Source organism: Aquarana catesbeiana, linkage group LG01, assembly GCF_042186555.1.
Source record: "Aquarana catesbeiana isolate 2022-GZ linkage group LG01, ASM4218655v1, whole genome shotgun sequence".
In the NCBI taxonomy this organism is placed as follows: domain Eukaryota; kingdom Metazoa; phylum Chordata; class Amphibia; order Anura; family Ranidae; genus Aquarana; species Aquarana catesbeiana.
The window spans coordinates 818,410,220-818,433,774 of NC_133324.1; the positions used below are offsets into that span (position 1 = coordinate 818,410,220).

General features: G+C 43.2%; 1 protein-coding gene across 4 annotated transcripts in view; it reads right to left on the bottom strand.

The window, feature by feature from the left end:
- The window catches only part of CRACD (capping protein inhibiting regulator of actin dynamics), a 309,035-nt gene extending 285,688 nt beyond the window's left edge, over nt 1-23,347 (bottom strand). For 2 of the 4 annotated variants that reach the window (XM_073608409.1, XM_073608406.1), the window contains exon 1: nt 23,188-23,344. Coding sequence is in view for 1 of the 4 variants with exons in the window: in XM_073608408.1 (XP_073464509.1) it covers nt 23,188-23,200 (13 nt within the window). In the remaining 3 variants the exon portion in view is untranslated. Of the gene's footprint in view, nt 1-22,947; nt 23,108-23,187 lie in introns of those variants that run through there. The other 2 variants (XM_073608408.1, XM_073608407.1) reach the window with 2 other exon arrangements.
- Nucleotides 23,348-23,555: the final 208 nt, after the last annotated feature.

The following is a 23,555-nucleotide window of genomic DNA, read 5'->3' on the forward strand; positions in this document are numbered from 1 at the left end:
CCTCAGGACATTAATGTGGAGTTCTGCATTATGTAAAAGAATGCTTACTTCTTAAATAGGTTATTGCTTTGCCCTCCCCTCTTTGTCCTGCAAAGGGCAGGACATACTGAGCATTAGATGCATACCGTATCAATGGAGGTAGCCATGGTTGTCACTCAAGCTGGAGTACAAACATGTCTTCTTTTCTTCATCTCCATTTAATAGGAGGGGATTAAAACCTTATGTGCTACAGCTGCCCCCCAGACCCCCCCCCCCCCCTTTTCCTTACCTAAGCCCATCCAGTCCTGCCGCTGCCTCTCTCCTCATTGGACAAACTGATTGGCTCCTGTTACTGTCAATCATATCTGATGACATGGGAATGGGGCGCGGGGCCGAGTCCCGCTGTCTGTGTCAACGGAGCAGGACTCGGGAGTGAGCACGCATGGGTGCCCCAAAGGAAAGCCGCTTTTCCTGGGGGCACCTGATGAAGAGGAGGGACCTGGAGCGCCATCGGGGGACCCCAGAAGAAGAGGATTGGGGCTGCTCTGTACAAAACCATTGCACAGAGCAGGTATGTATAGGCATGTTTGTTATTTTTATATATATAAAAAAAAAAAAAAAACAAGCTTTATAACCACTTTAAGTGTTTAGAGAAAAAAGTATGTTTATTTGTGCTTTCAGTTTAGTTTATAGAAGTGATAGGAATACTACATTTCTACAAAGATCAACAGATACCCGAGAAGAGGAGGATTGGGGCGGCTCTGTGCAATACTATTGCACAGAGAAGGTGAGTATAACATATTTGTTATTTTAATTTAACAATATAGACTTTATTAACACTTTAAGACAATTTGCTGCCATATGCACCTCAACTAATATGTACCATGTTTGCAGAGGTGGCCAGACTTCCTTTGTTACATTATAGTAATAAAGGATGATATTGCTTTGTTACTAAGTATTCAGTGAAAATATGATGTACTTCTGGATACTAAGGGCCCTCAAAGAGCATAATGTATTCTTGGCGCATTTTTAATGTGTTGCATCAAAATGTAAGAAGTGTTATGCATGAGTTCTACATGAGGTTTTCTTCCTTTTCTTCATTCCCTGTCTGAATTTTGTGGGTTGTATCTAGTGGCTCTAGCTGGCAGGATAGATTCGTTCATCCACGCTGTTTAGCATCTGGTCTGATTTGGAGACATCATCTGTCACGCTTTTCCCTATTCAAGTCCTTTTCCTTCCATGCTGCATTGAAGTGGAAGTCCAATCAGAAACCTAACTAAGCTTAAACCTGCTCCCAGCCCCCATTCTAAACCCTATACCAGTGATGGCGAACCTTGGCACCCCAGATGTTTTGGAACTACATTTCCCATGATGCTCAGCTACACTGCAGAGTGCATGAGCATCATGGGAAATGTAGTTCCAAAACATCTGGGGTGCCAAGGTTCACCATCACTGCCCTATACTAACTATTATGTAGAAGGAAGGTGCTTATACTTACCTAATCTAAGGGCGCTCTGGTCTGCTCACATGATCGTCTTGGTTGCAGAGCCTGAGTAGAGATGTCAGCCATAGACTTACTATGGGGCATCTATTCTCCTCTCTGTCCCTCTTCTCTCTTGAAGCTGGCACTGTAAGCCAATCATGTGACCGGACCGGTACAGAACGCCCTTAGTTTAGGTAAGTATAAGCATCTTTTCTTTAGGGTAGATAGAATAGGCTTAGCATGGGGATGAGAGCAGGTTCAAAAGAGACGTATGGGATTATTTTATTTTTTTTGGAATCATACCTAGGTGGATGCAGCATCGGTCCGATGCTGCATCTGTCCCCCGCCGGCTCTAAGGCTGGATTCACACCTATGCAGTTTTAGTGCTTTTTGCAGATTTGCACTATAGTCTATTTAACATTGTTTCCTATGGAACACGTTCTGTAGTGCAAATCTGCAAAATGCAAAAAGCATTAAAATGCATAGGTGTGAATCCAGCCTTAAAGGGCGTACACACGGTCGGACTTTGTTCGGACATTCCGACAACAAAATCCTAGGATTTTTTCCGACGGATGTTGGCTCAAACTTGTTTTGTCTACACACGGTCGCACAAAGTTGTTGGAAAATCCGATCGTTCTAAACGCGGTGACGTAAAACACGTACGTCGGGACTATAAACGGGACAGTGGCCAATAGCTTTCATCTCTTTATTTATTCTGAGCATGCGTGGCACTTTGTCCGTCGGATTTGTGTACACACGATCGGAATTTCCGACAACGGATTTTGTTGTCGGAAAATTTTATCTCCTGCTCTCCAACTTTGTGTGTCGGAAAATCCGATGGAAAATGTCCGATGGAGCCCACACACGGTCGGAATTTCCGACAACACGCTGATTAGACTGATAACCGAGCGATGAAACACCGCCGATCGCTCAGTCTTCAGTGCTCCCTGCGCTGGTGACTGTCAGTCACTGCCTCTCTGCTCTGACCCTCTGCGCTCACTGGAGTGCTGGGCTGTGGAGGGGGCGGGAGCGGCCGCCTCAGGCTCTCAGCGACTCACTGAGAGGCCAAGTTTGGTGCAAGTGGGCGGATCCTGACCATACGGTCGCGATCTTTCCCAAGCCTGAACTGGCTCTGTGATGTCAGCTGACAGAGGGCTTCACAGGAGTGCAGAACGATAACAGTTAGACTTCAGAGGATATTTGTGAATGATACATGAGAACACTAGAGGCTTTAGTATGCAGTCAGCACTGCCTTCTATGAAATGATAGTTGCACAGAGAGTGGTCACATGCACAATGGGGGGCTTCTGCTACTTACAGGCATCATTTGTTCCCCTCCCCTCCCCACAAACCATTTCATGTTCTTATTGCTGTGAGGGGTGTCCCTTGCCTGCTGTGTTAGTTATTAAGCTTCAAAATGGTGATGTACTGAGTGAAAAGCCAAAGTGTGGATGCCCACCATATACTTCAGCACTGTACCCTGTGGATAGCAAGTGAGGAGGTGTACAGAGAACCCTTCATTTACTGTACTTTCTGCCTTCTATGAAAATGACCATTGCCCAAGGAGAGGCATTCATTGGTCGTACTCAGGACTGCTACAGCAACACACATGAATAAAGTATATGAGCACACCACTACATATAACCTAGAACCTCGGCACAAACCAGAAAGACGGAAATATTTAACTGATGGGCCACTTCTCCCCACTAAGTCCCACTCCCCACTTTCTTCATTTTAGTGTCTTGTCACAGAAAGCTGGAATCCCACATCAGAAGAAGGAAATGAACTGCCATTCAGGTAAAGTATGAGTGGAGAATGTCACATGCGGCATAGTCTAATGCCGCGTACACATGAGCGGAATTTCGGCCAGCAAAAGACAGATGAGAGCTTTTGGTTGGAAAATGCAACCGTGTGTATGCTCCATCGGCAGGGCTTTTTTTCTCAAACAATAGGTGCTGGAACTTAACCTCGACCCCCCAAAAACCCCTCCCCCCACACACACCCTCCAAATCACATCAAAAAGTGGGTGTGGTCAGATTTCACAAACAGTAGGAGGGTCTTAAAGGGGCATTCAATACCAGGATTACATTACATACAGAGTGCAGAGTTCAGGGGGGTTACACACAGTGCAGAGCTGTCACTCGTAAACACAGAAACCGGACTTCTGTATTTACAAGTGATTGTTGTGAACAGGCAACAAAGGGTCTGAGCCAGAGGTGGTGGAACTGAGTTCCACCAAGTTCCCCCTGAAAAAAAGCCCTGTCCATCGGGCTTTTACTGGCCGAATTACAGCCAGCAAAAGATTGAGAGCATGTTCTCAATTTTTCCTTCGGCAAAAGTTCCTATCCGAAAATGCATTTGTGTGTATGCAATTCCGGCGCACAAAAAAATCACGCATGCTCAGAATCAAGTACGTGACGGAAGCACTGTATGGTAAAACTAGTGTTCGTAATGGAGATGGCACATTCGTCACGCTGAAATGTTTTAAATAGTTTAATGCAGCGCATTCTCTTCATCTTTATAATGCCAGAAGAATGAAGTTGTTTTGCTGCTCATACTCACACAAACTGATTTCTCTTTTATTTCTCGTGATCTCCTGAATAATCTTTATTGTTTTTAAAGCCAGATCTCCATAATAATGTTTGGATTTTTTTTTTTAGTAATTTTTACTTAATTTTTTTAATCAAGATCTCCTGTTGTTTTTTTGTTTATTTTAAATTATTTTATAGTGATCTCCATATTTTTTTTTTTTGTTTGTTTGTACGTTTCCACAACAACATTATTATCTTGTATGTGTAAACCTCAAGGAGGTTGGTGTCCCTTGTTAATTTGGCATTGTATTTTGGAAATATACCTGCCTACTCACAAAAAAAACTGTCCTATTTGAAGAAAAACACATAGGCAAGTATTTTCATATAAAAAAATCTCCATTTATTCTGGCTCAAAATAACAAAATAAAGAGGGAAGGCAACGCTGAAGAAACTGCTGGAATTTGCGAAGCCTTTGGCCCCCCAGGGCACACATCAACTCTGTGGCTAAAAAAATTGGTAGTTTGAGAAGTCCATATATAAGGGAGCACAATCTGGTCCAGGACTCCCAGAGATCACGAACAGCAGCAGATGACATATATGTCCCCAGGCTGTGGTACTAAAACAGCCTGCGTCTTCTGTCAGACCAGACTGAACCCAGGCAATCACTTTCTTCTCTTCGCTACAGCCTTCCCTCCACACTTCCCTGCACCCTCCCCTGCAGGCTGTGGCTCTGGAGGTGGACTTGTGGCAGGAGGAGGATAAGTGGACATCATTGGTCAATTGCCCCCTCAACCCCTTGTGAATGGCCTCAAAAAAAATCTTTTTACAGTTGAGGCAGTTGAGGTCTCATTAGCCTCCTTAATGAGGACAAGTGCTGCCTCCTCAACGTTCCTCCTCTTCCTGGGCCTTTTGGTTGGAAGCCGGAGGGGAGGGACCTGGGATTGGGTGAGGCTGGGCCCCGTCACCTTCTGGCTGACACTTCCCCCCGCCTCCTCCTGTGTGCCACGTGCCAGAGCCTCGTCCTGGCTGAGGTCTTCCTGTGTATGAAAAAGAGACATAGTTTTAGTTTTTGGTTCATCAATCACACACAATTTTCAGCTCATGACTGTTGCAAATTGAATGTTAACAAATAGAAAAGACTATCATTCTGAGCCCAGCATTTTTCATTCTTGTCCCAGTCATTTTTGTCCCCTACTGTCTATTGATATGTAAAACACTTTTTGTTAAATTATTCATTTGTTAGCAATAATAACATCTAGTTAACAAAAATAATTTTCCCACAAAAAATATGTTTAAAAATACTATACCTGGCTCCAACTGGGCTCCTCAATTTCTTCCTGGATAGAAGGCCCAGGTTGGTCCTCGGAAGCCTCAGCTGGGGTTGAGGGAAGGGTGGATGGAAGGGTTGAGGGATGGCAGGATGGAAGGGTGATGGAAGAAGCGAAAACGATTCCCTGGCTTCTATCTGGTCTTCCAAATTGCGCATATCCCTGTACCTGTCTATGAACTGGCCCATAAATTCCGGGTCTTTAAATTGTTTCATTTTTGCTGCAAGATAAAACACAAGACAAAAACATCAGGCTAAACTCTCCTAATCGTATCCCAGCATAGGCCTCAATCTAGAATCAGTATAGGCCACTCATGTCCCAAGTTAAAATGTTACCTTCGTTATTAGGTTTGTCGCTTCCGTTCCTCCTTCCGCACACAATATGACACACGCATGTTAGCTTTATATACACTGTGCATGCGTGAACCTCCACCCGCGTCGCCCGTCCCTGAAGTTCTTTCTAGAATATTCCCCACCCCTTCTCTTTCGGCACGCAGTGGGAGACGACATGGTGGAGACACAGCAGGTATGTGACAATAGCAGTAATGAGGAGGAAAGCCCGGGGCCAGAAACGTCACGATCCAGGAGGAGGAGATTTAAGGCCTCAGATATGGTCTTTGTAGAGATGGTGGAGATGGTTGACATATTGAAGAGGGCCGACTATGATGGGAAGTATGGACAGTACCTAAACCCAAATGTGAGAAAGGCCAAGATCATGTCTAATTTTGAAGAGTCTGCACAGGAATTTTGGGGTACGACGATCCAAGGAGCAATTGAGGAAACGCTAGTCAGACCTGAAACTGAGGGAGCAGGATCAGTATAGAAGGATCAAGAAAGTGCTTCTAAAAAGTAAGTAGTCGTTGTGTGTTCCTATTATTATTATTACTTGCATGCTGCTCCATGTGCTTTTCTTTACTGTTGGACAGTTTAAAATGGCGACTTTCATGTTCATGGGCACAGTAATCAGTTGTAGTAAACATTGTTCATTTGCCAACTAAATACGATGTTTTTGCCAGATACAGGGTAAACTACATTTGGTGATGACAATTTTTATTAAAAGAAGTTTAGGACTTTGTTGTCTAGATGTGTTTGAAACTAGAAGGAATTGCAAACTTGATTCAGTGTAATGGAAAGAGAGGACACTCAGCAGCTGTTTACACATCTGGACTCAGGAGCACTAGTGTGGGACACCAGAACACCCTTTTTAGGGGGTCCCACACAGGTGTTCCAGTGGATACTTGGGGTGTTTACATGTGTGAAAGCTGTCCAAAAAAGGTAAGTATTCCAGCTTTGGTAAGGGAATTAATCATGTCTTCAGCTTTGAACTCTGCCCAAACAGACAATTGTACCCCACTTCCAAGTAATGTTTCATATTCCTATTTCTGGACTCAAATATCTGTGTGCTAGGTATACCTTTTGTTTCATTCTCATAGGGGAGAAAAGACTGGGGACGTCTGAGGACTCCAGGACCCCCCCCCCCCCACCTCCTGAAGAAGGGGACCAGGGAACACCACAAGCTGAGGATGTGGAGGAAGGAGAGGTGGTTGAGATTGTCACCACAACAGGTCAGTGTCTGACATCACAGATTCAGGTAATAGATGTATGTCTGCATATTTATAATACATGGTGTGTATTTTTTCTTTTAGGTGATGTGCATGTTGTTGAAGAACAAGCTCCTCATTTCACCAGTGACAGTGCCCAAAGGCTTATCCAGGACATCATGTATTGTAGTCGTGATTTAGACTTTATAAGCAAAAAACAAATGAGATTGAACAAAAACTGAAGAACATGATTGATGTACTATGGAGAATCTAAATACCCAAAAAAATGCCACTTTTTTTTTTTTTGTACAAATTTTTTTATGCATTTTAAAAACCAAATTTTGAAGATGCACACAGTGTGTCAACATGTGCTATGTCCCATCAGGGGATATCAATGTACGTGTTTTGTGGGTGCAACCCCTTCCTCGCAACTCTAGTAGGTGAGAGGAAGGGGTTGCACCCCCAAAACACGTCCATTGATCCCCCATGATGGGAGATAGCACATGTTGACATTAGGCATGGGATCAGGAGGGAAATCCCCATTTTGACTCCCAATTTATGTGCATCTTCTAAATTTTGGCTTTTACAGGGGGACATCACCCAATCTAATGAAGGCAAGATCAACACATTTTGGACACTATAATGTCTGATATTGTCTTCAGTTTTTCAATGTTGAACTTTGTAAGTTCCTAAGTTGTGTATGTTATGTTTTGAAACATGCTTGTTTATGTACCTTAAAAAAAAAAAAATCAAGGTAACACTTTAGGAAACCCAGATTTTTTTATTTTTTTTTAAATGTTTTACAACGCACATGTGCATGTGCACGGAGTAAAAGGTTTTATACTCAACAATGTGTGGGTTCTTCTTTCAATGATCAATACCAATTTTTGTATTAAGTTGTGTTTACTGTGACAATGGGTGTTATTTAATAATGGAAAAACCACTTGGCACTACAAGTGCACTAGGAGACAGCAAAAAGAAACCCAAGCAGTAAATGAAAATCAAGATTTTATCTGATAAAATGGAAATGGAAAATGTATTCAAAATTTGTTGGCATAGCAATGGCCCCCCTACCCGTAAAATATTTCACATATTTTGCCCGGACTTCACAGGCACTTTGGGGGGGCAAGCCAGGACGGCCCACTTCCAGGGCCGTCATTGTTTCAGCCTCAGGCCCAACTGAGGCAACATAACTCAGATTATTGAGTTTTAAAAAGTTGTGCAGGATGCAGCAAGCTAACACAATGTGGTTTAGTTTATACTCCGCCATATTTATGGCAGTTAAAAATAGCCGGAACTGGCTGGCCATTATCCCGAAGGCATTCTCCACGACTCTTCTGGTTCAGCCAGTAATTAAAAACCCTCTTCTCCTGGATGAGGGTTCTTTGGAGGAATGGCCTCATCACATGATCACCCAGACCAAATGCCTCAACTGCGACGAACACAAATGGCAGTCCCTCAACATTCTCTTCCAGAGGTGGCAATCCCAAGCCACCAGTCTGGAGATAGAACTCGGTCCGGGCAAAGACTCCACCATCCGACATCTGGTCATTCCTCCCCACTTCCACATACCATACAGAAAGTCATATGTCGCTGACACCACCGCCATCAACACGATACTATGAAACCCCTTATAGTTATAATCGTATGACCCCGAATGGGGTGGTGGGATGATGTGGATGCATTTCCCATCAATTGCCCCTCCACAGTTGGGAAAGTCCCAACGGTCGGCAAAGTGGGATGCCACAGTTTGCCATTCCTGTGGCGTTGAAGGAAACTGTGGAGTCAAACAAAAACATTAAAATTTGTCATTTTGCACATAAACATTGCAAGCAGATTAGACACAAACATTCTTGGCCAACACCAGTATAACATTTTTTGGAAGGAGTATTTAAAGGCAAAAATCTTAAGGTCCACTTATCAGATTCCTCCACCCCTCTGATGGCCCATTGTAAAAATTTTAGGGGGGGAGATGTTTTGGACAGGTAACCCTCTCAACTTAATTGAGAGCTGAATGCATAAATAATGTGTGTTACTTTGGCCAGCCCCTCCCTAATTACACTATTGGCAGCCCCCTGGACAGGTAAGAAATGTCATAATACAAAAATATAAATACACACTGTACAAATTGAAGCACATTTTTACATTCTGCAATTAACTAGCAAGATAATAGGAGAAAAACTTTAAACAGTACCATTTTAAAGTATTCAGGCAGGCCCTTTCAGTACATGCTTTGGGGAATTCATCCATAAATCTGAACACAAAAGAGGTAGGTATAGCGTGTACGGGTTTGGCAAAGTCAGCAGATAGAGGATTGATATCGGTTGACTTAGCGGTTGGGGGGAGGGAGGGTTCCAAACTCATTTGGGACCCCAAAAAAAGCCTCTGGCACTCTGCCTGAATTTAAGGACATACATAACATTTGGACACATTTTAGGGGGTATTTTGGGTAAAGCACTACTATGTAGCTGACAAAATACATTGTTAAGTGATTAGGCTAGGTGGATATGGGCCCAGGATAGCATGCTGGAGGTTAGTGAAGGCAAATATGCATGTAGGACAAAAAGGAAGTTTAAAAATGCCAGCATGCATGAGGATAAAGGGGACATTCACAGCATATTACAATCATGGTAATTAGGGAATGATGAAAGAAATACAATACATTAGCAAACATTAAATACATAGAATGTGAAGTTAAAGGAGAAAACATACCCTAATATAGTCCTTCTGAAGGACCTGAATGATGGCAGAACAGGTCTCTGGAATAATGATCCCCATAGCCTTAGGGGAGATGCCTGTCGAGAACTTGAGGTCCTGCAGGCTTCTCCCAGTCGCCAAGTACCGCAACGTGGCGACTAGCCTCTGTTCAGGGGTGATGGCTTGCCTCATGCAGGTATCCTGCCTGCTAATATAAGGGGTCAGCAAAGCCAACAGATGGTGAAAAACGGGATCCGTCATTCGGAGAAAATTCCTGAAATCATCAGGGTTATTCTCCTGGATCTCCCTCAACAAAGGCATGTGAGAGAATTGGTCATGCTGTAGCAACCAATTCTTCATCCATGAACTCCTCCCCACCCTGTTCATGGACTGGATTTGGGTCAAAGTAAAAAAACCCAACACTAAGCCCCCACACAGCACGAACTCTACGACAAGGACGTACCCGCAACATGGCTTCAAAATGGTCGGCTGGTCAGAACAAACTAAACAGAAAGCACTGAAAAACAGCAAGGCCTGAAAGAACGAGCTGAAAATCAGACAAGAACGCGATGAGAATCAAATACGGTAATATAAATAGCACGCACTGACAAACAAATGCGAACTGACTACACGCACTGAAGAACAGATACAAACCCATAAGCACAAACTGAAGAGCAGTAACGGTCTGAAAAGCACGAGGCTGAAAAGCACGAGGCTGAAAAGCGCGAATCATCTCTCAGCAAACTTCTACTAACACGAGATAAACATGAGATTAGCAGAAGGAGCCCAAAGGGTGGCGCATTGGCTACTGAACTTCCCTTTTATAGTGCCGTCTTACGTGTTGTACGTCACCGCGTTCTTGGCGGTTGGAATTTGGTGTGACCGTGTGTATGCAAGACAAGCTTGAGCGGAATTCCGTCGGAAAAACCATCCAAGACTTTTCCGACGAGAATTCCGATCGTGTGTACGTGGCTTAAGGGTTGATTTACAGGTCTCTAAATCTCCCTTGCCTCTGAAGCCCGATCCGCTTCCAAATTGTGCTCCAAAGGCTACTGACAGGTGGTAAGAAAGCGATGCGACACCTCCTCGCCGCCTGTTTTAACCCCATTTTTTACAACAACTTCATCCGCATGCATTGCACGCGATTGCCGGGCGTTTGCATTTTTTCCCCATTGACTTGCATATGTAGTGTTCAGCTTGCTGCTACAAGCAGCTTAAGAGGGGGGTCAGTTGGCGGGCAGCAAAAACGGGGCTCAACCATGCATTTTTGCCACCACCCCCCCAACCACAAGTCTTAACGAGGCCTAATGCCTCGTACACACGAACGGACTTTACGGCAGACTTTGTCCGGCATACTTTGACGGACTTTACGACGGACTTTCCGAATGAACGGACTTGCCTACACACGATCAACCAAAGTCCGATGGATTCGTACGTGATGACGTACGACCGGACTAAAACAAGGAAGTTCATAGACAGTAGCCAATAGCTGCCCTAGCGTCGGTTTTTGTCCATCGGAGTAGCATACAGACGAGCGGACTTTTCGACCGGACTTGAGTCCGTCAGACAGATTTGAAACATGTTTCAAATCTAAGTCCATCAAACTTTTGAGAAAACAAAGTCTGCTGGAGCCCACACACGATCAAATTGTCCGACGAAATCCGGTACACCAGACCAAGTATGCCGTAAAGTCTGATCGTGTGTACGCAGCATAAGGCAGATTTATAGAGTTATAGAGGAGTCCATTTTTTTTTTCATTCAACCAGCGGGTTGAACGAGGAAAACTAACCCGATTCCCCATCCACATACTTGATTTGCATATATACGTACATAAAACAAAAGCATATGCATGTAAATGAATTCCAATGGCCAGAATAAATTAATATTCTGACCAGTAGAATGCATTTACGCTCTAACGCCATACGCGCATACATATTGAGACATTAGAGGTATTTTTTCTGCCAAATTCTAGCAGGAAAATGCTGCTTATTTTAAATAGGAACTGCAGCCTGCTCACATAATTTGTAATAAAAACATCTTTGCCATTCTGAAGCTTCCCTCCAGCCACTTTGCATATTATTTTATATATACTGTAATTCTGTGCTTGCCAAATATGCTGCAGAAATCTCCCTCCACTCAGTCTGGCTGCAGCCATTTTAACTGTGGGCAGCTAAAGCTGCTGCCCGTTTACTTCCTGGATTTAAACAGACACACAGAGGCACACCTTCAGCTCTGCAGCTCTCATTGGCCATCTTATGATACATCCCCCTCCCTTCCTGGCAAACTCTCACGAGAGTGAGAGCTGTGCATGATGTCATGAGCCGAGGCTTTTTACCAGACAAAAACAGGAAGTGGGCTGTATAAGGTATTTACTGGCAGAAATAAAATGTTTAACTATCCAAAGTTAAAACAACAAGGGCAGAAGATTTAATAGATGGAAAGATGAAAAAATTACTGAAGGTCCACTTTAATAAGCCTGTGTGCATGAGACCTATAATTGTGTATTTTATCTCCATGATTTACCTTTCTAAACCCATGCTACAATGTAATAATATATTTTGCTACTTTAGGACAGAATATGTTTCCAAGTGCTTGATCATTGAATTTTGTATGTCATTACTAACTTCTTATGGATACATTATAATGATTGGTGTAAATATAATGCATAATGTTTAATTCAGCATCTCGGAAAGACATGCTTTACCTCTGTACAATCTTATTTCACAGGTCAATTTCTCATTTTTTATTTTTTATAAATGAGAAAACAGGCTCGCACAAAAAGGAAAAAAAAAGCATTAAAAAAAAGAATCGATTTTGCTAGTTACAGGGTAGCTTTAAACTGTTTCTGCAACCAATCAGATGCAGTCACTGTTCAGAATTCTGACAGCCATGAGTGCCAACTGTCAGAATACAATAGTGGAAGGGGAGATTCCTTAGCATGGGTGAGGGAAAAACATAGATTTCCCCCAATCAGTCTGCGGGACTGAAAGGCTCCATTCACATGTGGCATTTTGAAATTGCAAGCAAAATCAACTGTAATTCTGGCCGCAATCTCAAAATGCACTACAATCTCAAAATGCATGTTCAGGTGCCATTATTTTCAACGTCAACTAAAACTTGGTGCAGTTTTGCCACCATTGTTGCGCGATTTATCACGCAATCATGGCAAATCGTATCGCGTGAAGCTTGTCGCCCAAAAAAGCTCCTGCTACTTTTTGGGTGACAATCTTCATACGATGCGATTGCCGTGTGACAAAACCGCACCATGTTTTAGGTGCCATTGAAACTAAATGGCACCTGAACCTGCATTTTGCAATTGTAGTGTGATTCGAGATCCCAAAACGCCAAATGTGAATGGAGCCAAAAAGAGAAGTCGTATACACACGATCGGACTTTCCGCCAACAAAACCATGGATTTTTTTCCGAAGGTTGTTGGCGCAAACTTGTCTTGCATACACACGGTCACACAAATGTTGGCCCAAAATTCAGAACGTGAGAACGCGGTGACGTACAAGACGTACGACAATCCGAGAAAAAGGAAGTTCAATAGCCAGTGCGGCTCCTTCTGCTTGATTCCGAGCATGCATGAACTTTTGTGCGACGGACTTGTGTACACACTACTGGAATTTCTGACAACAAAGTGAAGTTGGCGGAAAATTTGAGAACCTGCTCTCAAACATTTGTGGCCGGAAATTCCGACAGCAAATGTTCGATAGAGCATACACACGGTCGGAAATTCCGACAACAAGCTCACATCCAACAAAGTCCGACCGTGTGTACGCGGCATTAAGCTAAGTTTAGATGTACAGGTAAATTGCCATGCTTCTGAAAAGCAATCTGTGTTCAGATCACGCTTCAGAGGCACTGGACCCCCATAAATGCGGCACCAAGGCATGTCCCTATTCACTTGAATAGGTCCAGTTTATCTGCCCACCAAACCTGACAGAGGGGATCATTTTTGCTGCGAGTGCAAAGAAAACGTTGTGACGATGGCATGTAAACACCGCCATCTGCCTTACAGCTTAAAGCAGAACTTCAGTCATTTTTTCAACTTTCCATCTATTAAATCTTCTGCCGTTGTTGTTTTAACTTTGGATAGTAATTTTTTTTTCTGCCAGTAAATACCTTATACAGCCCACTTCCTGGTTCTTGTCTGGTAAAAAGCCTAGGCTTATGACATCACACACAGCTCTGGCTCTCCAGGAGGAGAGGGGTGATGAGTCATAAGAAGGCCAATGAGAGCTGCAGGGCTGCAGAGCTGGAGGTGTGCCTCTGTGTCTGTGTAAATCCAGGAAGTGAACAGGCAGCAGCTTCAGCTGCTCACAGTTAAAATGGCTGCAGACAGTCTCAGTGGAGGGAGATTTCTGCAGCATATTTGGCAAGTACAGAATCACAGTATAGATAAAATAATATGCGTGGTTGGAGGGAAGCTTCAGAATGGCAAAGATGTTTTTATTACAAATTATGTGAGCAGACTGCAGTTCCTCTTTAAGAGGAGCAGGAAAACTGTGCCTCAAGCATGTTGTCGCCTCCAACATTCTAAAAACAATCCCTTAGTCTGGCCATACAATTTTCTTCTACAGTTTTCCTTTAGATTTACCAAAACCTTATAATATGAGGTGAAACTTAACCACTTACTGCCCGCCATACAGCAATATGACGTCGGCAAAGTGGTTGCAAAATCCTGACCGGACATCATATGACGTCGCCAGGATATCAAGCCGCTGCCTGCCCCCGGGGGCGAGCATCGCGGCGATCGGTGGTGTGGTGTGTCAGTCTGACACACCGCAACTCCGATCTAGGTAAAGAGTCTCTGACAGAGACCCTTTACGACGTGATCAGCTGTGTCCAATCACGGCTGATCACGATGTAAACAAGAAGAGACATCGATCGGCTTTTCCTCACTCGCGTCTGACAGACACGAGTAGAGGAGAGAGAATCAACTGCTCTCCTGACAGTGGGGCTGTGCTGATTGTTTATCAGCACAGCCCCCCCCCCCTCAGATGCCCACCCAGGACCACCAGGGATGGCCACCACACTGGAACACCAGGTATGCCACCCTAGACCACCAGGGAAATGCCAATTAGTGCCCAGGCAGCTGCCAATCAGTGCCATTGAAAAATGCCTGCCAGTGCCAGTGATGCCTATCAGTGAAATCCAGTGCCAGTGATGCCTATCAGTGCCACCCATAAGTACCCATCAGTGCAGCCTTTCAGTGCCCATCAGTGCCGCCTATCAATGCCCATCAGTGCCGCATATCAGTGCCACCTATCAGTGCCCATTGTCAGTGCCACCACATCAGTGCCATCTCATTGGTGCCACCTCATCGGTGCCGCCTTATCAGTGCCCATCAGTGCAGCTTATCAGTGCCCATCAGTGAAGGAGAAAACTTACTTATTTACAAAATTTTATAACAAAAACATTTTCGGTCTTTTTTTTTATTCGTTTAGCAAAGAATAAAAAACGCAGAGGAGATCAAATACAACCAAAAGAAAGCTCTATTTGTGGGAACAAAATGATAAAAATTTAGTTTGGGTACAGTGTAGCATGACCGCGCAATTGTCATTTAAAAAGTGACAGCACTGAAAGCTGAAAATTGGCCTGGGCAGAAAGGTGTGAAAGTGCCCTGTATTGAGGTGCTTAAACACTTTCAATTTGTATCCAATCAGACAGGTGCACTACATAGTTGAAGGACATTGAATCATTGAAATCTAAAGGACATTGAATAAGAAAATTGTATAATGTATGGTCAGCCTTAGATTGTATGGCCAGATTAACAATTACTTTTCTGTGCTTATAATATGTCCAATAAGGAAATTTGTATTGATTTCAGATTTCCTATAATTAGCAGAAGAGTTGTGTTCTGCCTAAACATACAAATACAGGGCTGCATGTCTAGCTACAGTGACAGTTAGGTGCAGAGAGGTCGCATTTCATAGACACTAGCAGTGTTGATCCAGAAAATGAATCCAGAATCATCTGTAGGACTATTCCTTCTGGTTCCAAAGAGTTGAAAATCATTTTTTTTTTTTACAAATGTCCTTGCTTTGTTTTCCTCTGGTATATGTGATATCAGAGACATGAGGCTTTCTATCAATGGCTCCATACACAGACTGATCCACAATGACAGCATAATACAGAACCCTAGTTACTGAGCTTTGTGGGGAACACACAGATCTGGCTGACAGGTTAATGAATTGAAAATTAGCTGGGGAATATTTACCAGCAGCCTCATAGCCATAAACAGCACTTACCCTTTCTATCTGTCCACCCCCCTTCAGCACTCCCACAAGCAGATCAGTTTCCTAACCATTATTGAGGAGGCATTAAATTTTCACAAAGCATGGAGGCAGATACTAGGTTTCTATTAACTCTTTACACAGAGAAGGCCTCAATAACCCACTTCAAGGTACAAGAAAGCAGAGGTGTGATCAAAACAGGACTTCCTATCCTGGGGGGTAGACCCTAGAAATGAGATACGCTGGTCGAGCCAACACTGGATTTATTCACTGCCTTATCAATCCAACTGCTCTATTGGAAGTCTATGTTTAGAATAATGTCACCAAGCCCACATTCAGGAGAAATGATTACAGTACTGCAAATCTGAGAAAAAGATCAGCACTTGCAATTATTGCATTTAAAAATAACACACTTCTTTTTTAATTTACTTTGAAATGATCACAAATATAAGCAGAGATTGCAGTTAACAGCAATAATAATGAATGTAGACGTTGTTACTGCATAGTAAAACGTATTAATTGCAGATGGCACAAGCAGCTAACATTTTGCTTTGTTAGGCTAGATTCACACCTATGCAGTTTTAGTGCTTTTTGCATTTTGCAGATTTGCACTACAGGCCATTTATTATTATTATTATTATACAGGATTTATATAGCGCCAACAGTTTACGTAGCGCTTTACAACTTGAGGGTAGACAGTACAGATACAATACATTTTGATACAGTAGGAATCAGAGGGCCCTGCTCCTTAGAGCTTACAATCTAAGAACATGATTTCCTATGGAACACATTCTGTAGTGCAAATCTGCAAAATGCAAAAAGTACTAAAAATGCAAAAGGTGTGAATCCAGCCTTAGGGGATACGTGTGTTGCAATTATCAAAGAACTTGTTTGTGTCTGATCTCCATATCTTATAGGCTTAATTAAAGACACTTAATAAGTATTGCAAGATGACGATTATATCATTCACAAACATAAGCGTTGTTTGTCTTTCCTATAACTATATATGGTAATATTCTAAAATTGTAAGGTTTGCTGACGCAGAGAATAAAGTTAAGTCCCATTAGCTGCCAGCATATGCCCAGAGACTTATGACTTCTGTAACTTCCTCTTTTTACTACTATTAAAAGCTAAGTCTGTGGTCACTGGGTGTGACTCCTCGCTTGCATCTATGCATGTAAGGACCTCACCCATATGCATCGATACCTATGAATAAAGTTTCTTCCTTGCTACGGACCAGGAGTCTTGATTGATCTAAGGTGAACAGGAGGTTTTCCTGACACGTGCCCTGGTATAGGTTTGGTGGAATACAAGGCCTTGGTTAGATGGATGTTGGAACAGAAGATGTTCAGACCTCCCCACTACGTTTGGGATAAATATGGCACCCTTAAAGTGATTGTGTCTTGGTTTTTTTTTTCTATAAGAGTAACAAACATGTTAAACTTACCTGCTCTGTTGCAGTGTATTTGCACAGAGCAGCCTGGATCCTCCTCTTCTTGGGTCTCTCTTCTGTTCTCCTGGCACCTCCTTCCTGTTAAGTGCCCCCACAGCAAACAGCTTGCTACGGGGGGAACCCGAGCCGAGCTGCAGCTCCATGTGTCCATTCAGACACGGAGCTGCGGTTCAGCCCCGCCCCCCTCTCTCTCCCGATTGGCTAACTGACTTTGATTGACAGAAGCGAATGCCAATGGCGCCCTGCTGCTGCATCTCAGCCAACCAGAAGGGAGTGCCCCGGATGGCCAAAACATTCCTGGACATCGCTGGATAGAGATGGGGCTTAGGTAAGTATTAGGGGGGCCGAGGGGGGCTGCTGCACACAGAAGACTTTTTATCTTAATGCATAGAATGCATTAAGATAAAAAAAAACCTTCTCACTTTACAACAAAATTTTCCTACGACAGAATACATCGAAAGCGATGTATTGTATTGTATTGTAACATATACTTTGTTTCTGAGCATGCGTGATCTTGGTTACATGATTTTTTTCGTACAAATACCATACTAAATACACAAAAATCGTTAGTTCTGTTATCGTACGGAATAATTTTCTTGCTTGACCCTTTGGATATTTTCCCATGAACTGTCATGATCAGCTCTCGAAAGCTGTGTACTAACAATCAGAAGATTATTATCGATCTTTCCGAAAGCGGTATTTTTCATCTGATTTTTCTCATTGTGTCTACTCGGCATAAGGCCTCGTTCACAGGGCCCATTCAACTTGCAGAGTAATAGGATTCCAGGGACCTGCTTCAGTTGCGTACAGCCGCCTACTGAGATGGATTACAAGAGGCATCTGTATGTGATTGTGTACTGGGGGTTGCGTAAAGCACCCGCAAAAGCACTGAAGTATGCACCGAATGCAGACAGTGTGCATTCGGGAATACTGTAAGTCAGTGCACACGCAGGTGCTTTACGCAACACTCAGCACACAACCGTATACAGCCACCTCTCTAATGCATAGCAATGGGTGGCTACACACATCACAGGGGGTTCCTGGGAATGTAATTACAAAGGCTCTGCATGCTATATGCCCATGTGCATGAAGCATTAAAGAGGACCTTTACCCCCTGAATACACTGGGCATAATTGTTCTCTTTCCTGCTCCACAATCTAAAACATTCCTTTTTTTTCAATTCCTTCATGGTTCACTATGCCCTGGCTATTGTATTCGGACAGCCAGAGACCAAAGCTGCCAGAATACCTGAACAGTGACTGCGTTTAAATGGATGTAGGCGCCTGTTGGGGGCGTAATTCTGCCTGGCTCCTTTAACAAAAGTCGATAAAAAAAATATCAACTTTCAAGGCATCTTTAGGCATTGCCTGTTGACTGATCATGTTGCCATCTCTCACCATTGGGAAACGAATTCTCCTCCACATCTTTTGGAGTGGGCCCAGATACTCAACAACATTATGGCAATGGAGACCCTGGTAGCAGAGGACAGCACTGACCAGGAAAAGTTCCGAACCACATGGACCTGTTGACGGGCATATAGTGATTCAGACACAGTTACACAGTGGACTAGACAACTCTCCTTAAACCTTTTTTCCTTTTTGTTAGTCCCTTATTCATTCTTTCTTTCATGGCCTTTGGTTTTGCATGTAAGTCCCTCAGTCTACAATACAAGTCTGACTGAATAGTTATTAATATACAGTATATACAGGTATGTCTCATATTTCTTTCTATTGTATTATTGTTTTATATATAGCACAGAATCTCATATTTTGTCTGCTGTCTTATTATGCAATGGACCTTGAAATTCTATGAATAGAGTAAAGAGTTATTTGACCCAATCAACTGTTTTGCTGGGTGGTGCTGGCAGGGACACCTATGGCTCAGATTTTGAACAATTTACAGGAATTATTGAGAGGAATTGTTTAGAGTGACCTTAATAAATAAAGTCACGTGACCAGTGATGCAACACATTGGGCGGAGCCTGTGAGGTAATTATCTCACAAAAGTGAGTACGCCCCTCACATTTTTGTGAATATTTTATTATATCTTTTCATGTGACAACACTGAAGAAATTACACTTTGCTACAATGTAAAGTAGTGAGTGTACAGCTTGTATAACAGTGTAAATTTGCTGTCCCCCCAAAATAACTCAACACACAGCCATTAATGTCTAAACTGCTAGCAACAAAAGTGAGTACACCCCTAAGTGAAAATGTCCAAATTGGGCCCAATTAGCCATTTCCCCTCCCCGATGTCATGTGACTTGTTAGTGTTACAAGGTCTCAGGTGTGAATGGGGATCAGGTGTGTTAAATATGGTGTTCTCGCTCTCACTCTCTCATACTGGTCACTGGAAGTTCAACATGGCACCTCATGGCAAAGAACTCTGTGAGGATCTGAAAAAAGAATTGTTGCTCTAAATAAAGATGGCCAAGACAAGACTGAAACTGAGCTGCAGCACGGTGGCCAAGACCATACAGCGGTTTAACAGGACAGGTTCCACTCACAACAGGCCTCCCCATGGTCAACAAAAAAAGTTGAGTGCACGTGCTCAGCATCATATCCAGAGGTTGTCTTTGGGAAATAGATGTATGGGTGCTGCCAGCATTGATGCAGAGGTTAAAGGGTTGGGGGGGCAGTCCGTCAGTGCTCAGACCATACACCGCACATTGCATCAAATTGGTCTGCATGGCTGTCGTCCCAGAAGGAAGCCTCTTCTAAAGATGATGCAAAAGAAAGCCTGCAAACAGTTTCCTGAAGACAAGCAGACTAAGGACATGGATTACTGGAACCATGTCCTGTGGTCTGATGAGACCAATATAAACTTATTTGGTTCAGATGGTGTAAAGCGTGTGTGGCGGCAACCAGGTGAGGAGTACAAAGACAAGTGTGTCTTGCCTACAGTCAAGCATGGTGGTGCGAGTGTCATGGTCTGGGGCTGCATGAGTGCTGCCAACACTGGGGAGCTAGAGTTCATTGAGGGAATCATGAATGCCAACATGTACTGTGACATACTGAAGCAGAGCATGATCCCCTCCCTGGGACTGGGCCGCAGGGCAGTATTCCAACATGATAACGACTCCAAACACACCTCCAAGACGACCACTGCCTTGCTAAAGAAGCTGAGGGTAGAGGTGACAGACTGGCCAAGCATGTCTCCAGACCTAAACCCTATTGAGCATCTGTGGGGCATCCTCAAACAGAAGGTGGAGGATCGCAAGGTTTCTAACATCCACCAGCTCCGTGATGTCGTCATGGAGGAGTGGAAGAGGACTCCAGTGGCAACCTGTGAAGCTCTGGTGAACTCCATGCCCAAGAGGGTTAAGGCAATGCTGGAAAATAATGGTGGCCACACAAAATATTGACACTTTGGGCCCAATTTGGACATTTTCACTTAGAGGTGTACTCACTTTTGTTGCCAGCGGTTTAGACATTAATGGCTGTGTGTTGAGTTATTTTGAGGGGACAGCAAATGTACACTATTATACAAGCTGTACACTCACTACTTTACATTGTAGCAAAGTGTCATTTCTTCAGTGTTGTCACATGAAAAGATATAATAAAATATTTACAAAAACGTGAGGGATGCCGATGTACTCACTTTTGTGAGATACTATATATATATATATATACACACACACACACACACATATACACATACACACACACACACACACACATATATCACAGACACTCTAAACCAAGGACTTGATTTAGTTAATTTAAGTATGGATGCGAGTTAAATTGGAACGCTATTTATATACTCTTTGTATATGTTTCCTTTTATGTGCATAACATATGTAATTGTATTTTATTTACATATGGTGTAAGTTAACATTTTTGTTGTGGACTTATTTTTCTTGAGCATACATCAAATTTATTTTTTACTTATACTAAAATTTTTACTAATTTCTTAAAGGAACAACACACCACTATATTTCCTTATACAAAATACTAAAACATGTATCCCTATTAGAGTAAAATGAACAGTTATACATTTTGCTGAAGCAACTGTGAACAATAAGCATTGAACATCTGGCCTACCGACAACAAGTAGCAGCTCTGATAGCTACCTGCAGGGATAACATTCGGGAAAATGGTATACCGGTATACATTTTTATGAAACAAAAAAAAAAAAGGACATTTCCTTTTGCATGTTGCCATATATAAATACCTACAAAGAACACTAGAAACAAAGGTCTACTTAAAGGACATGCACTTTCTGTGTGTACGCTCCATCAATAAACAATTACATCTCTAATGACAAAGGCTCAGGGCTCTGGATGAGACAATGTTTTCTATGAGAACTCTCTTCCTACATACTGACACTGTCACAATGGATGGAGTGTGTTGGTTTGCAGGCTTCTCCAGGCACTGAGCACAGGACTGCTGTATGAGATGGAGCTCCCTACAACAAACCACTAGTGTCATGTGCAGTCTGTTCCTGCCCCAGGAAATCACTCACATATCTCAGCTGGATGTACTACACTCTGCACCCCAGGGGAGGGGGTCCCCATCAACGGAGGCACACCATTATACCCACTAATAACCCCTTCAATGCTGCTCACCACTATAGAGCAGGGTACACACTATTAACCCTTGCAACACTGCACAGCGCCAAAAATATCAGTGTACACATGATTAACCCCTGCAATGCTGCACAGCATTAGTATAACAGTATACACACTATTAACCCCTCCAATGCTGCACTGAACTGATATAGCAGTATACACACTATTAACCCCATGCAATGCTGCACAATACTAATATAGCAGTATACCCCCAAATAAACCCCTAAAGTGCTGCACAGCATCAGTAGAACAATATACATACTATTAACCCCTGCAATGCCACACAGCACTAATATAGCAGTGTACAAACACACTAGTAAACCCTCTAATGCTGCACAGCATCAGTATAGCAGTGTAAACACTATTAACCCCTACAAGGCTGCACAGCATCTGTATAGTAGTAAACCCCCCATTAACCCCTCCAATGCTGCAGAGATCAGTATAGCAATGTGCACACTATTAACTCCTCTACAACATCAGTATAGCAGTATGCACATTATCTACCCCTTCAATGCCACACATTATCAGTATAGTAGTGTACACACTATTAACCCCCCCAATGCTGCAAAGATCAATATAGCAGAATACATACTATTAAACCACCCAATGCCACACAGCATCAGTATAGTAGTGTACACACTATTAACCCTTCCAATGCTACAAGGATCAATATAGCAGCGTACACATTATCTACCCTTCCAATGCCACACAGCATCAGTATAGTAGTGTACACACTATTAACCCTTCCAATGCTGCAAGGATCAATATAGCAGTATACACACTATTAACCCCTGCAATGCAGTATACACACTATTAACCCCTGCATCAGTGCAGCACAGAGCCATAGGCAGTATATCGTACACCAGCAGTCAGTAGCAGTGCTGAAAATTTAAAATATATTGGTAATCAGGAGAATATCGATAAGGGCATTACCGATGAGAAATCAATAAATGAAGTCCACAATGGATCGCTGCACTCCTGCTTGGGGTGAGTCATTTAAAGGGCTGAGTCCCGATTGTGTCTGAGATGACAGTCTATAATGAATGTATTAGAAGATCAGGGAACAAAGCAGTCGGGGGACAGAGAGAAGGAGAGGCTCCAGACATGGACAATAGACAGAGAGCCTACCTTCTAGAGCTGTGCATGGAGGAGACTCAGGCTGCTGCTGGAAAGCCCTCCAGTGCTGGGACTGTGTCTGCTCCCAAGGCTGCCTGAGTGTCAGGCTGCCTCCATTTCTATCCTTCCAGATAATGCTTGCTGCCACACCATGGCAATGAAAGAGCAATTACATGTTCCTAGTACATCTCCCCATCAGCACACATAGACCCACACACCCTGCATACCTAAGGACCACATCACACCTCTTACCTCCTCTACACATGGGGATGGAGCAGTCATATGAGATGCAGCCTCTTCCTACTCATCCAGCACACTGCCTGGGCTGAGTCTGGCACAATGTCTATACATGACAGCAGCCCAGACAAAGGAGAGACACCCTGGAGGCAGCTGGGGCTCAGGGCCTGTGCATAGGGTGGAAGGATCAAAGGGGGAGGCAGCAAAGCATTTCTCTTCTTCTTTTTCTGTATTCAATTCTCTACATGCATAGGGCAATTCCAGCAAGACCATTATAGGGGTGAGGTTGGCCAGTGGCTGTTGAGAGGAGTCATCAGATTCTCAGTAGCTCAGGAAAAATGAATGTACTTGGGATGGGACACCAAAGTCCAAAATAACACAAT